The sequence below is a fragment of the Jaculus jaculus genome, chromosome 10, assembly GCF_020740685.1.
Source record: "Jaculus jaculus isolate mJacJac1 chromosome 10, mJacJac1.mat.Y.cur, whole genome shotgun sequence".
In the NCBI taxonomy this organism is placed as follows: Eukaryota; Metazoa; Chordata; class Mammalia; order Rodentia; family Dipodidae; genus Jaculus; species Jaculus jaculus.
Window position 1 is genome coordinate 50053117 of NC_059111.1, and position 15478 is coordinate 50068594.

General features: G+C 36.6%; 1 protein-coding gene across 1 annotated transcript in view; it reads right to left on the reverse strand.

The window, feature by feature from the left end:
- Pclo (piccolo presynaptic cytomatrix protein) overlaps positions 1 to 15478 on the reverse strand; it is a 425322-nt gene that overhangs the window by 383159 nt on the left and 26685 nt on the right. Inside the window, exon 3 of the mRNA XM_045160196.1 lies at positions 13422 to 14786. Coding sequence (XP_045016131.1) covers positions 13422 to 14786 — 1365 coding nt within the window. The remainder of the gene's footprint in view (positions 1 to 13421; positions 14787 to 15478) is intronic.

Consider the following 15478-nt stretch of genomic DNA (forward strand, 5'->3'; position numbering starts at 1 on the left):
CCAATAGTGGGCTACAAGAGTGCCTAAACATATTAAATTCTCTCTAAAATAATAATGGGTATCCATGTATCTTGCAGTGTCCTCACTCTCCATTGGAGAATTTGTTTCTCTTTTTTCAGATGGATGTAGAACCTGAGGAGAGAATCAGTCCATCGCACTCCACCAGGCACCAGCTGAAGCCATAGTTAGTGGGGTAATGAGCAAGAGCTACTTTCTCAATGCATCTGGTATCAGCACAAAGGTGAAGGAGACAGACACAGAGAACACTCAACTCCTACTAAATCACATAGCCAGAGACACAGAGACTCCTAAGACGTCATTACTGAAATAGACCTAAAATGAAACCAAATTGGCTCAGGGAAATTCCCAGAAGAGGGGGCAGAAAGATTGTTAGAGCTATAAGTTGGGTCATTATGCACAGACATTGCCTCTACTGCATAACTGAAGGCCACCCCCACAATGCAACACCCACAATCCTCAATCTTCATGGGGGGATGATAGGGATAAGGCTAATTATGGTATCATCAGAGCTTCATACACACTATATACATAACTAGTAGTAAATAAATAAATCTAAATAAAATTTAAATTTAAAAAAGATAATAAGAACTATAGACAAAAAAAAAAGATCAGGGTAATAATGCTACAAGATGGAAGGAAGATTATTATAATATTAAATAAAGTGAAATAAAATAAATCTTTAAAAAAGATAAAAAGGGCTGGAGAGATGGCTTAGTGGTTAAGGTGCATGCTTGCAAAGCCTAAGGATACAGGTTTGATTCTCTAGGTCCCACATAAGCCAGATGCACAAGGTGGCGCATGCATCTGGAGTTCATTTGCAGTGGCTAGAGGCCCTGGAGCACATATATTCTCCCTCTCTCTCTCTCTCTCTCTCTCTCTCTCCTCTCTCTCTATATATACTCTCTCTCTCTCTCTCTCTCTCTCTCTCTCTCTCCTCTCTCTCTATATATATTCTCTCTCTCTCTCTCTCTCTATCCTCTCTTTCTCTCTCTCTCTATTCTCTCTCTCTCTCTCTCTCTCTCTCTCTCTCTCTAACATATAAATAAAATAAAAATAAATCATTTGAAAAATTAAGTGGACAGGGTAGAACTCATAATGATAATATTTAACCAAATAAGTTTAAAATATAATTTGCCACTTTTCATATGTTAAAAAAAAAAGATTTTTCTTTCACATCTTTCCATGCCTCATAGTGGGAGATGCATAAAAGTAAAGTTGCTACTTCCAACTTTATATAAAGGCTTTAAAAATTCTTGGCCAATATGTGGCCAGATAACCAAGCCAATCCACTTCTAATTATAACTGTAATGCCATGAACATAAATTATGCATTTCAACCTATATACCACTTACTGAAACTGCTGATAGTTCTTTCAACAAGCAAAAGTATACTGATCACCTACCATTTACAAATAGTACTGAAATAATTGTAAGCCTGTATGCCAAGGTACCCATTTTTGCAAACAAACAGAACGGTATTGCAATGTTATTTAAGAAGGACAACTATGTAGTTAATAAATATAACAGGTCTCCATCTGCTCCAAATGAACTCCACATACCTTTACCATATGACTTTACATGGGTACTGGGGAATCAAACCCAGGTTGTCAGGCTTTCCAGGCAATTGTCTTTACCTCTGAGCAATATCTCCAGCCCCATATTGATAGTTTTTTAAAGATGTTTCAGAATTCCACATATTAATGCCTTCATTTCATGGGGCAAAAATCTGAACTAAGAAACCAAAAATCTCTTATTCTTATTTTTAAAGTAATATAGTGCACATGGCTTTTTGTGAAGTGTTAGTTATCTTTGAAACTAGAGCATCTCTTCTTTCTAATATGGTTCTGAGGAGTTGAACAGTTTGAGAGTTTTATGTCATCTTTAATAGGATAATTGTGTATACTTTTAAAAACACAGTATGTAAATATATCATACCTCTATCTGAATTTCTAAATTCTTATGATCACAGATTAAATGTGATTAATTATCAAGGTTTATTTCTAATAATGTGCTTGCTAAAGTGAACTCTATAGCTTTTTGACACTGTGGCTCTTATTTTTGCCATTAATTCTCAATAAATACTATGTGCTATATATACTTATGATTCATATATGCACAGTGTATTAACTTTTATTTATCAGAATTAAGAGTCTTAGCTTATCTGTCTATGTATATATCCATATTTCATATTTATTCTAACAAAAATAAATATAAAGTCTATAAAAGTTGAGTTTCTTTTTTGACTTTTCACTCTCATATATAACATAAGAAGTCAATACACTGAAAAGCTAGTGGGGATACGGTGACCTCCATCTGTGTGTCAACTAGAAACAGCTTCAGTGCTGGGCTACTCGATTAAAGAGCATCGATAGTCAGTGTTTCCACTTCCATCCATTTGGACTGAAATTCACTTTTTATGCCTTTAATTCATATCATAATAAAACTTTTCATCAATGAATAATTTTAAGAAAGTCCCAGTAAGCTTGTAGGAAAGGAAATAAGCCCAAAGTAAGCTATGATGTATTCAATGAGAATCCATGGCTGCCAGTCACAGATGCGCTATTAGTTATCTATACACTTCAGGGAACCAGTATTTGAAACTTCATTAACCCCATTCAATGCATATATAAATTGATGTTTGTACTCCAAGGGTTCTTTTTCACTTGAAATATTCAGAATCTGTAATGACTTCTTCTATCTGTGATATAGATTAAAGAATAATAGGTATTTTAAATATTAACAAACCCAAAAATTCCATGTAGAATTTCCTTTTCTAAAACCTTATGTTTTTATTTTTATAGATAAAATAATTTTCTTTAAATGAATACAAATTTATGTATCCAAACATATTGATTTTGCAGGGTTTTTTAAATTTTATTTTTATTCATGAGAGAGTGAATGGGCAGAACAAAGCCTGCAGGCACTGCAAATGCACTCCTAAATGTATGTAAATAAATGAATTTTATGTATATATGTATGTATGTATGAGAGAGAGAGAGAGGAGAGGGGTAGAGAATGGGTATAGCAGGGCCTACCGGCACGGCAAGTGCACCATTTTATACACATGGCTGTACTGTGGGTCCTGGGAAATCACACCTAGCTTTGCAAGCAAGTACCTTTATCCATGGAGTCCTTCCTTCAGGGTTTTGTTTTGTTTTGTTTTTCCAGTTATGCTCTCACTGTAGGTTCAGGCTGACCTCAAATTCACTATGTAGTCTCAGGGTGGCCTTGAACTCACAGTGGGCGATCCTCCCACTTCTGCCTCTGAAGTGCTGGGATTAAGATTTTTCTTCCTTTTTTTTTTTTTTTTTAATTTACATGTGCACATCAGGGCACCCTAGGATCTCCTGTGCCCAGACACACACACTACTTTTTTTTGGTTTTTTTGAGGTAGGGTCTCACTCTGGCCCAGGCTGACCTGGAATTCACTATGTAGTCTCAGGGTGGCCTGGAACTCATGGTGATCCTCCTACCTCTGCCTCCCAAGTGCTGGGATTAAAGGCGTGCACCACCACACACCACATACACTACTTTTCCTTTTGAATTTTATTTTTATTTATTTGTGAGAGGAAGGGAAAACGGGCACAATAGGGCCTCCAGGCACTGCCAATGCACTCCAGAAGCATGCGCCATTTTGTGCACATAACCATGAGTCTTGCAGGGTTTTTGTTTTTCTGAAGAAAGAACATTGAATTAGAATATATAAATGTGGAAGGGAAATGTCCTTCATGAGAACAAAAGTGTTGCTGTCATATATATCACCCTACGTAGAATTTTTTTACCTTTGGTTCAAACTTCCTTCTCTATTCATTCTTGAATGTACTCTCTTTGATAGTTAACAATTGTATTATGATAATTTCTTGGACATTTTTGGAAATATTTCAAAAAGTGATGTTTTAATTCACATAAACATATGATTTTTGCTGTTTGTTAGATCTGTATTTAATCTTAGAATAATATGTAATTAGTTGTTCCCCAGGACAAAATCACAGTAAAAAGAAAAACTTGGGCTGGAGACATGGCTTAGCGGTTAAGCATTTGCCTGTGAAGCCTAAGGACCTCAGTTCAAGGCTTGATTCCCCAGGACCCACATTAGCCAGATGCACAAGGGGGCACACACATCTGGAGTTCCTTTTCAGTGGCTGGAGGTCCTGGCACACCCATTCTCTCTCTCTTTATCTGCCTCTTTCTTGTCTGTGGCTCTCAAATAAATAAATAAAATTAAAAAAAAAAAAGAAAAGCTCATTTTGTGTTGTAATGATTTCTATTAAATTATCTGTAACTAGCTTCATGCTAGCAAATAAAACTTAAATATTTACCTGTGAAAAAAGAAAAGAAACATAACAGGGAACAAAATAAGTAATATTTGAGAGGAATTTGAAGGGGTGAATAGGAGGTAAAATGCAAAATGAAAAGCATTTAGGGCAGGTATAGAGACATGAAGGATTAAAACCTTATTATGCTTGTCTGAAGCATTGAGTATAGCCCTGTGTGAAGAAAAAAATAAATGATTCGTTATAACATGATAGTCAGAAAGCTTTTGGAGGCTGAATTTTGAGGATCTGAGTTTCTTCAAACAGTTTGCAATAGTAGTAACTGCAGCAGCAAAGGTAGCATAATGAAAACACAAATTTTAAAATGTCTTTATTATGTATTATAGTATTATGAGAACATTTACTTTAGGTGGCTTAGTGTCTGGAAGTGGGCAAGACTTTCTAATTGAGGATTTATTCATGAATGTTGCATAACATGTTTGTTCTCTTCTTTTGTGTGACTCAGCTGACACTTCTGACTCAGACCCACTTCTGAGTCTTCTAAGTCCATTAGTAAGGTTTTGTATACTTAGGTGATACTTACATAATATCTTTTATAGGAATGTGGTATTTAAAATAAAGGATGTTATTTTTCTTGTACTCATGTTGTAAATTAAACAAAAATGCAACAATAAATTTGTGATATATAATAGATCTTAGAACACTAGAATACCATGAAAGCTGAAAAATAAGCAAAAACGTTAGCAAACATTTTTTTCAGTTTACTTAATAAAAGCATATAGTTTTCTCAGTGTTATAATTGGCTTTCATTTGGAAGTGTGTTTAATATAGATTTCTGTTCTTTTGCAGACACAATAAATGCACCTGTGGTACACTTTGAAATAATGAAGGAAGGGGCAATATGTAAAATGTATAAAGTTATTACTTTCATTCATTGGAAAGTTAGCCTAGATATTCATACAGTTAATTATAGAACTTAAAGGGTTAGTCTTCATAACCATAGTATACCTATGACCTTCATCAGTTTAAAAACTCCAGAACATAAATGAACATCACTTCTTTGTAAGTCCTCATACTGGTAAATTAAAATGGCACATTTTCTCACAGTGCATCATCTATAGACATGTTTTCTCAAATTTTTGAATCACAACACAAAAACAAATGGGCTTTAAATGTAACCTTGGATATTCTATACATAGGGATCCGATGTTATATTTATGTCTGTGGTATATTCCAGGTGTTATGCACTGCTTGATTTGTTGTACCTGCTAATTATATCTCTGTCAGTACAACTTACCTATCAAAAGTGACAAGCAGATTTGATTGAGCATTCTATATGTTTATACACAACACTGTGGATCCTACATTCCAGAATAGTGCATCAAGCTGTATTTACAGCACCACAAGGCATCCCTTAAACCAAGGTTTCAAACCCTCCCACATTCCTCTTGAAAATGAGCTCCAGAAGGCCAAAGCCACACAGTCAGGTGTCTAGCAGCAATCCCACTCCTTGGTACCACTTTACTGTTGCAGTCAGGTTCGCATTGCTGGTAGAAATCACCCAACCAAGAGCAGCTTCTGAGAAAAAGGTTTATTTTGGTTTATAGGCTCAAGGGGAAAGCTCCATGATGGCAGGGAAAATGATGACATGAGGACAGGGTGGACATCTCCCCTGGCCCACATAAGGTGGACAACAGGAACAGGAGAATGGGCAAAACACTGGCAAGTGAAAACTGGCTATATCACCCATATGCCAGCCCCCAACAATACACTCCCTCCAGGAGGCATTAATTCCCAAATATCTATCATATGGGAACCTAGCATCCAGAACACCTAAGTTTATGGGAACATCTGAATCAAACCACCACATTCCGTCTCTGGCCCCCATAAACTGATAATCACACATGATGTAAGATGCAATGCATTCATCCAACATTAAAAGTCCTCATAGTTTTTCTCAATTCTAATGATGTTCATACATCCCCACAGTCCAAGATCTTTTTAACTGAGTCATAATACCAAAAAATCCCCCCAAAAACCCATAATGGCACAGAATAAACATTCACACTGCAAAAGATGGCATTGCAAAGAAATATTCAACCAATTCAAGCTTTAAAACAATAACATGAACAGAAAGTGGGCATCACCCCCTGGCCCACATAAGGTCAACAACAGGAACAGGAGAGTGTGCCAAACACTGGCAAGAGGAAACTGGCTATAACACCCATAAGGCCTCCCCCCAACAACACCCTTTCCAGGAGGTGTTAATTCCCAAATGTACATCAGCTGGGAACCTAGCATTCAGAACACCTAAGTTTATGGGGGACATCTGAATCAAACCACTACATGCAGCATTAAAAATAACCAGTCATCTTATGCAACATTAGGGAGGGTTTTTGGAATAGATAGTTAAATTGCAAAAATACAAGAATATTCATGTATTTCTTACACAGAGAGATAGAACTATATGAATCTGCCTGGCAGTAGACAACAGTACATACACAACTGCAGAGTTAAAGAATAAAAGGCAATGTTAAGTAATATTTAAGACAGAAAAGCTTCAAACAATGGTAAGTAGACTTGGATGAATTTGTAAGGAAAGGAAATTCACAGCCTTTCTACAACTTAGAAATACTCATCACTACCCAAAAGACAATAGTCAGACAATGATAGATCCAAGCTAAGAGCATTTTATTATGCCTTGAAGAAAAGACTAAATAGGAGCCTATAAATAGCATAAAAATATTAAGGTCAATATAAACCAACTATATAAAATATTAACTAAATATATACCTGATACAAAATTATTAATATTTTATATTTTATACTAAGGCATTAAAATTATACATAATATGTAAAACACACTCTAAGTTGAGCCAGCCACACAGTGCTCATAAGCACATGTGACCAGTGACTACTAGATCTAACAATGTATCTCTAGACAAACAGAAGAACATATGCAAAGTTCATGAGAATATTATACAGCTGCAGTGCATGTCCAGTTTAAGATCCACATTCTCAGAAACTCTGGAACTGGGACTATAACAAACAAGGACAATAATATGATCAGTGACGAAAAGATTCAACTACCCTCATCTCCAATAGAACACTATGACATCCTTCAATTTCATGCATGACTACCTTGTTTCTCACAACTTGAACAAACATACATCATGCCCTCGTGCCAACTGTGTGTGAAGACAGAGACATTATTTTCACTGTTTTACATACTTTAAGCAATCAATGATGACCACTTTGTGGACTTGTGTGGAAACAAAACTTGCATATTGATGCTGGCTTTGGTGCTGCTGATCTAAGTCTATTCCATTTCTGTATGTTCATGCACATGACACAGATACAAGTACTCAAGGGACCCCACTGCAACCAGGTTTAATTTACAATCTGTTGTAGTTAAAAACCCAGCAATTACAACAGATACAACTTCTAATTAAGGAGCATAGAACATGTGGCTTTTTTGTCTTCTACTTCCATGGCTAGTTTAACATAGTAGATAAAACATTACTTTAACCCTGAATGAAAACCTTGTCTCTTGATTAACTGTACCTATCATTTTAATCTCCAAAACTGGGGTAAAACTAAACCCACCAAGTTGTTGAGAAAAAGTGCCTGGCACAAACCTCTCATATATGCCTAGTCAAATACCAAATGACAAAATAGTAAAGAAAACGGACATGCTAATCTTAGTTTTCATGTTCAAACATTCCACACACAATGTTCTAGTCACAATTACACTCATCTGACTCACATTCAATGTGTAAATTAAAAAAAACAAACTTCTTGTAAACAAAAAAATACTGACCAAAGCAAATATTAGTATAATATTTTATACTTCTAAGTAAATAAATACTATTTTAAGTGATATTATTCAAGTTTTAAGAGTCTATTGTTAGAAAGAAATCACATGAATAGGAGTTGGAAATGTTAATGGCTTCCACATTTCCAAGAGAATCTGATACTTCATGGTCCTTGTACTTGAGTTAGTAACAGTAGTATGAATTAATATTACTTAGGAAAGAATTAAAATATAAATATAAAATAAAAAAGAATTAAAATAAAATATAAATAGTTATGTAAAATGTTCAGCTTGTTTATAATAAAAATGACAACATAAATCCCTACTAAGAGGGTAATGTGTAAAATAAAATACAAATTCATAGAACTGACTAATATTTTGTCATTAAGATTATATTTAAGGTGCTTAATCACAGAAAAGTGTTTTATGTTTATTGAGACTCAAAGCTACCATGCAGACTACGATATAAACTAATTAAAATGCATAAAAATGAAAAATATTGGGGATATTACTATTTTTAAAAGGAGGGAACATTAACTTTATCCTATATCCTTTTCAACATTACAGGTTTTTAGCATTATTCTAGTACAAAGGTGCCATCAGGTATCCCTCTCTACCACAAATTTCACACAGATTATAGATTCGAAAATTTAATTTTTTTAAAGTACTAGTAATTCCTCTATTCCCAAATGACCTTTGATTATTTTTTAACCTTTAATTTCTTATTTTTCTTATGCATGTTTGTGTATGCATGAGTGTCCATGTGAATGTTTTAAAGGTTTTTTTTTTTTAATTGGAAATGGCTTTTATAGCATTAAGTATGTGTTTATCAGGTTAATTCAGTACCTCCCTACTAAGCCACCTCAGAGAATTTTATGAGAAGGCATAAACAACCCCAGCTAGAAAGTAAAGATCTGAAGGCAGCTCCAACTCACTAATGGGCCTTGATTAGCTCAAAAGTTTCATTTGTTTCCTAATGACAAATCTATGCTATCTCTACATCATTGCAGCCATGCATAATCATCTTGCTAAGAAAGGAAAATTGTGACTCTAGAACTTCATTCAGCATGAGGAAAAATATCTCATGTTGTCTTATTTTCAATGTAAAAGTAGCTTCAAGAAAGAGTGCCAGAAACAATAAAAAAAAAAAATCCCACTATGAATAATGGTGGTGCCTTTTGCATCTGAACTAAGAGAGAATGATTAAAATTCACTAGGCTAAGTTATTTCCAACTTAGGCTGCTTGTCTCAGTATTTTTCCAAAATCTCTACTGCAACATTAAAATTTCCAAACAAGATATAATTTGTGTCCACAGAAATTAAGCCTAAAAGAATTGTCCCTTGCTATGAGAGGTTAACTGGTCATAGCACAATTCATATAACCTGGTCACTAAAAGAGTTAAACTGCAAAACCTCAGAATGAAGTGTAACTGCACCCCTGAGACTAGGCAGCACTAGAACTCAGGACCAGTGAGAGATGACCTACAAGAGGGGCAGGAAGCAACCTTTGAGACAAGTGTGTGTGGGTAATGAGAGGTGGATACTGTCTATCCCAATCACATGGCCAAGCTAGAGAGAGTTCTTTTCACTGCAGAGAATCAATGGCACAAAGGGGCAGGGCAGGGACAGTGTGGCCCCTGTAGGAAAAAGCATCCTCCCTCAGGGACTAATAAAAGACAGGGAGGGCAAGACAAATGGCAATCACCGACTTCTTATTAAGAAATACCATTTCCTTGTCCTTCAGGCATAAAAGTCTAAGTATTTCAAGAATGTCCTCCATTAGGGCTGGAGAGATGGCTTAGCGGTTAAGCGCTTGCCTGTGAAGCCTAAGGACCCCAGTTCAAGGCTCGGTTCCCCAGGTCCCACGTTAGCCAGATGCACAAGGGGGCGCACGCGTCTGGAGTTCGTTTGCAGAGGCTGGAAGCCCTGGCGCGCCCATTCTCTCTCTCTCCCTCTCTCTGTCTTTCTCTCTGTGTCTATCGCTCTCAAATAAATAAATAATTAAAAAAAAAAAGAATGTCCTCCATTAAACTGAAAGAACAATAGTCAGCCTAGCATAAAGTACTGAATCACAAGAAAAATACAGCAAACAAAATGAAGACAGCATAGAAACAAAATAAGGATCACGGTAAAATGCTTTCCTGACTTCTGAAGGAGGGAAACAAGGAAAAATATTACATGTGAATAATGGTATTACACTGTTTATTAAGCCTATGAAGATAAATTTGTTGGCTATTCATAAATCTGTATATTAGTGTATGTTTATATACATACATACCTGCAAATACCCTGTGCCATGTTTCCAGTCTTTGGGGTAATGATAATAGGAGCTATTGGAACATAAATTAACATAAACTAATTGGAACATAATTAACCTTCACTCCCTCTCTTGATGCCACACTAACCAGTGTATTTATGTACAAGGAGAGAGACCAGCCACAGCACCTACTGAATATTTCCTGCAGATGATCACAATGAAGGTTAGCAAAAGACACTAGTCACTTTTGTTACATCAGATTTGCTTCCAACCTGAAATATTATCTCCCAAATTTAAAGAATTTGCTATAAGGCAAAATAATTTGAACAATGACTATGACCATAATTAAAGCAGAACTTCACTTAAACCAAAACTTGAAACAATTTATATTTTCAAATTATACAAACTTGAAATTCCACATATCCTGGTTAACTCTATACTTTAAAAAAATCGTCTTTTCACACTATTATCAAAAAAGTATAATTTAAAATACAGAAAATCTCTGTACTAAAAGGGCTCTCACATCATTCAACCAAATACTGACAGAATTATAATAAACATGATGCTATAAATATTTGGGTACATATACATAAGCAAACACATGCATGTATATATAAAAAGTTATATTCCTCCCTTGTACCATATACATATTTTTATGTTCAGAAAACAAATTACAATTTTGTTCTGACTGGCACAGTTTGTTTTAGAGCTATTTCAATAAATGCTTTGTGTTGGCACCATAAGACTCTTCATTAAAGGTACAAATTTTCAAATAGCTTAAATACATTGCTTATACTGAGAAAACATAAGAAACTTCCCATTCTGAATACAAAACCAAAAACTGCTATTCAAAAATTTTGAAAAATAAAGACAGCTTGTGTGTTTTATATTTACATTGAATCCAATTTTCTATAATAAATTATTTGCTACCATTCAAAAAGCACTGAAAGAAGACCCCATATATCTACCTTTAAAGTGGAAATTAGTTAACATTATCCATTACAGCTGGCAATGACAATCTACACCCTGAAGTGACAATGCTGTCATATGATGACAAATATATTATAGCAAGAATGTTTTCAAAGAAAAAATTAAAATTTTCTATGAAGGCTCTTAAAATTATCTAGTACTCAAATGCTCTCAAAACCAAGAAAATTTTACAGCTTTTAGTTTTGTTGTATTTGTGTTTTGTTTTTAAAGGTGGGGTCTCACTCTATCCCAGGCTGACCTGGATGGAATTCACTATGTAGTCTCAAGGTGGCTTCTAACTCAAGGTGATTCTCCTACCTCTGCCTCCAGAGTGCTGGGATGAAAGGCATCTGCCACCATGCCCGACTTCTTTACAGCTTTTATAAGCTGCTAAAACATTCGATCCTTTCTATTTCAAGGATTTGCAGAATCAAAAAGAGGAGCAAAATAGTCATAGTATTTTTAACTTGTATATAAGCAAGATGCTTATACATTCATTATTTTGCAACTATAATATTAGGTAGTCATGATCTGTGTTGTGGCTATTTACATTGTGGAGAAAGTGTCTGTAACTTCTCATTAACAGTATCTTCACATTACTTTCAGAAACCCAGGCACACATGTTCCATAGTTCCCAGTAAAGTACCCCACTGTATCAAAAATAGACACTATCACAGCCAGTCACAGGAGCTGACACAAAGGTGATGGTTCAGTTGGTGGAATGCTTGCCACACAAGCGATGCAAGCATAAGGTCTTGAGCTTGGACCCCAGCACCCCATAAATGCTGGGTATGGTGAGGCAACCCTGTAATCACAATGTTCCATAGGCAGAGACTCAGTGAGGTCTGGGTCCAGGGACAACAAATAAGGCAGAGATGTGGTGGTGCAAGTATGTAATCTCAAAGCTCAGTAAGTAGAGACAGTGAGAGATATAACAATGATGGAGGGAGAAACCTGACATGGCCCTCTGGCCTCTACATGCACACATATACATCTACACCTGTACACAAATGTGCCCACACACATACAGTCATTTATGTATGTGTATGCACTTCACACACACACATATACACACACCCAAGAAAGCCTACACATAATATATTTGAGCCAATAGTGTACCAAACAATATTCTTAGCAGTTTTAGTGAAATAAAAGCTTTCATATTATTTATGAATCTTCAATAAAGTAAAGTTCTTTTAAAAATACATTAAAGGGGAGCTGGAGAGACAGTTTAATGGTTTCAGGTGCTTGCTTGGGAGTCTTGATGGCTGGGCTTCAATTCCATGGTACCCACATAAAGCCAGATGCACAAAGTGGCACATAGATCTAGAGTTTGTTGGCAGTGGCAGGAGGCCCTGTTGTATCCATGTTCTCTCTCTCTCTCTCAAATAAATAAGTTAATTAAATTATATATGTATATTTTATATATATATGTGTGTGTGTGTGTGTGTGTGTGTGTGTATACTAAAAGGCCCTGGCATGGTAACACATGCCACTAATCCCAGAACATAGGAGGCTCCAGCAGGATGTTCACTAGTTCCATGCTAGTAAAGGCTACACAGCAAGACCCTGTATCACAAAATATATTTTAAAAATGAAATAATTTAAAGGTAATAAAAAATAAATGCCTTAAAAGGAGTAGAAGGTATGAGAAAATGGAACCATAATATTACAACCCTTACTTGGCATCCAAATGAAAACTACACAGTCCTCCTAAGCTTTGGGCCTTTAATTCATGAAGAAGTGAGGTCATCGCTATTTTATATTACCATCTTATTCCTCTTTTGTACTTATGATCTATTAATCTATAATACACAAAGAATATGAACTCATAATAATCATGTAAGCATGAAATAAAGTTAAGGTTTTTCTGAGATATCAACAGTATTTTTTTTCAGTAGAAACCTATTTTTGCTCAGAAATTTGCCCCCAAACTGATATATATATGTATGTGTATGTGTGTGTGTATACACACACACACACACATACACACTATACACACACACATAAACATATATCACATCAATCTATATATATGTGTGTATACATATATATATATGTATGTAAAGTATATATATATTGCTTACCTCTGTCAAGTGGGGCATAGGGTTAAATCCACAGAGATTGCACACTTGCTTCTTGCATTCTGTGCACGTGTTGAAGTTAGGCGAGTCCTGAGAACCTGCGTTGAGTTCAGCTTTGCAAAGAGGACAGGCTGGTTTTGGTTTGAAAGTCTTCTCCAGCTTATGGGGGAGGACAGCCTGCTGCGGCTCAGGGGTTGGGGGCTTCCCGTCTGCTTCTGCTCTCTTTGCTGTTGCAGTTTGGCCAGCTTTGGGCTCTGACTTTTCAGCTGCTGGAGCTTTTGTTTCCTTCCTCACAGGTGTCACAGGTGCTGGTGGCCCCTGACCTATGGGCTTTGGTGGCCCCTGAGCAGCAGGAGGCTGTGTAGAAGGAACGCCTTGTTTTGTTGGGACAGCTGGCACACCCTGTGCATGAGGTCCGGGCTGGCCTGCTGTGGAAATTAAGTTTGATGCCTGGCTAAAAATGGAAACTCCAAACCCAAAGAGCTTTCCAGTCACAGTTTCCTGGGGAGTGGTGGGCTGTGATTTGGGGGCATCAGTAATGCTACCCAGATTCAGACTGAAACGTCTTGACTGCTCCTGAGGTTTGGTGGGTTGAGGCGATGTGGGTGCAGCTTGGCCAGTGGTGGGTCGTGTGCTGGCAGGTGTGGGTAAGCCTTTTGGCACTGCCCTGGCATCTGGTTTGGGACTCATTTTGGTTTGTGCTTTCTTGGGCTCTTCCTTCTTTTGAACTGACTCCACTGTCTTTTGACCCTTGTTCTCAGAAATAGGAGTGGAAATAATCCTGGAGTCTGATGCAGGCCGAGGAATAGCTTTAGAATCATCAAATGGGGTAACTCTTTCTCCTGTTGGCGGGAAACTGTGTGAGGGTTTAGCAGAGTCTGTTTTGATTGGAGTGACTGTTTGCTCTTGAGCTTGCGCCTGTTCTTGAAAGCTTGTGCTGGCAGGATTTATTGAGGACTCTAGGACTGTGGGCGGCTGTGTGGCCTTGGGCGGCTTTGGTTTTTCCTCCCCAACCCCGGCCTTGGCCTGCTGGGATGGAGGTACAGGCGGCTCTTCAGGAGGGGCTGACTGTAATGAGGTCTCTGCCACTGGAGGCTGTGGGGCTGTATCTGGGGCGGGTCCGTGAAGAGTTGCTTGCTTCACGAGTGGGGGTGGCTTTTTAGACTCCAGTGTCTTTGCCACGTCTTGCCTGGGTGCAAGATCCTTCTTCGGGGAAGCGTGTTGTGATGGGGGCGACGGTTTGTCGGCTGCGGCTGCAGGGAGAACTGAAGCAGCCTTTGGTTTGGGCTGCAGGGATGATGGGATTGGAGCCAGCTCGCCTCCTATTGCTCTTTGCATCTGACAGTTTAAACAGAGCCACTCTTTGATCTAGAAATAATACAAAATCATGGTCACTAAGAGAACACATAAAATACAGATATCTTTTCAAACCATTCCTGCTACCATTCTAAACTGTTACATTATTCAAAGTACAAAATGGAGATAGTATCTTAATTTTTGCATATTAAAATATTAAAATTTAATCATAAAAAGATAATGAATCTGGAAGGCCAAAACACACTGTACTTTAAGGAAAACAGAAAGTAAAAGTCAACATTTTTTCTTTATTTTGCACATGGTATTTTAACTTACTAGATTCTATTAAGAACACATGGTATGTAATTTCTCTAATGAAGGCACATCAATTGTTTTTAGTTATACAGCCCAGAGTAGGCATGTCATACTATGAAAACATTACTAACTTCTTAAATTAGTGGAACATGCCTTTCCCCTCCAAGTCAATAGCCTCAATGTGTGAAAACAAAAATTGTTAAGATTGTTATGCCCAGGTAGAAATAAAATATTCTTGGCAAAGAAAACAAATAAAATTAATGACACTTCTCTAATTGTCACAAATACCATGACTTAACACAAAATATTATGTTCATATAAATTTTATGAATACACACACTGTGTAACACATACACAATTCAACTTTCTTTTCATATTTTATTTTTTACTAAATAAATGAGTTTAATATCATATATTTGAAGATAATTTTAAAATACTTGTGGTTAGCA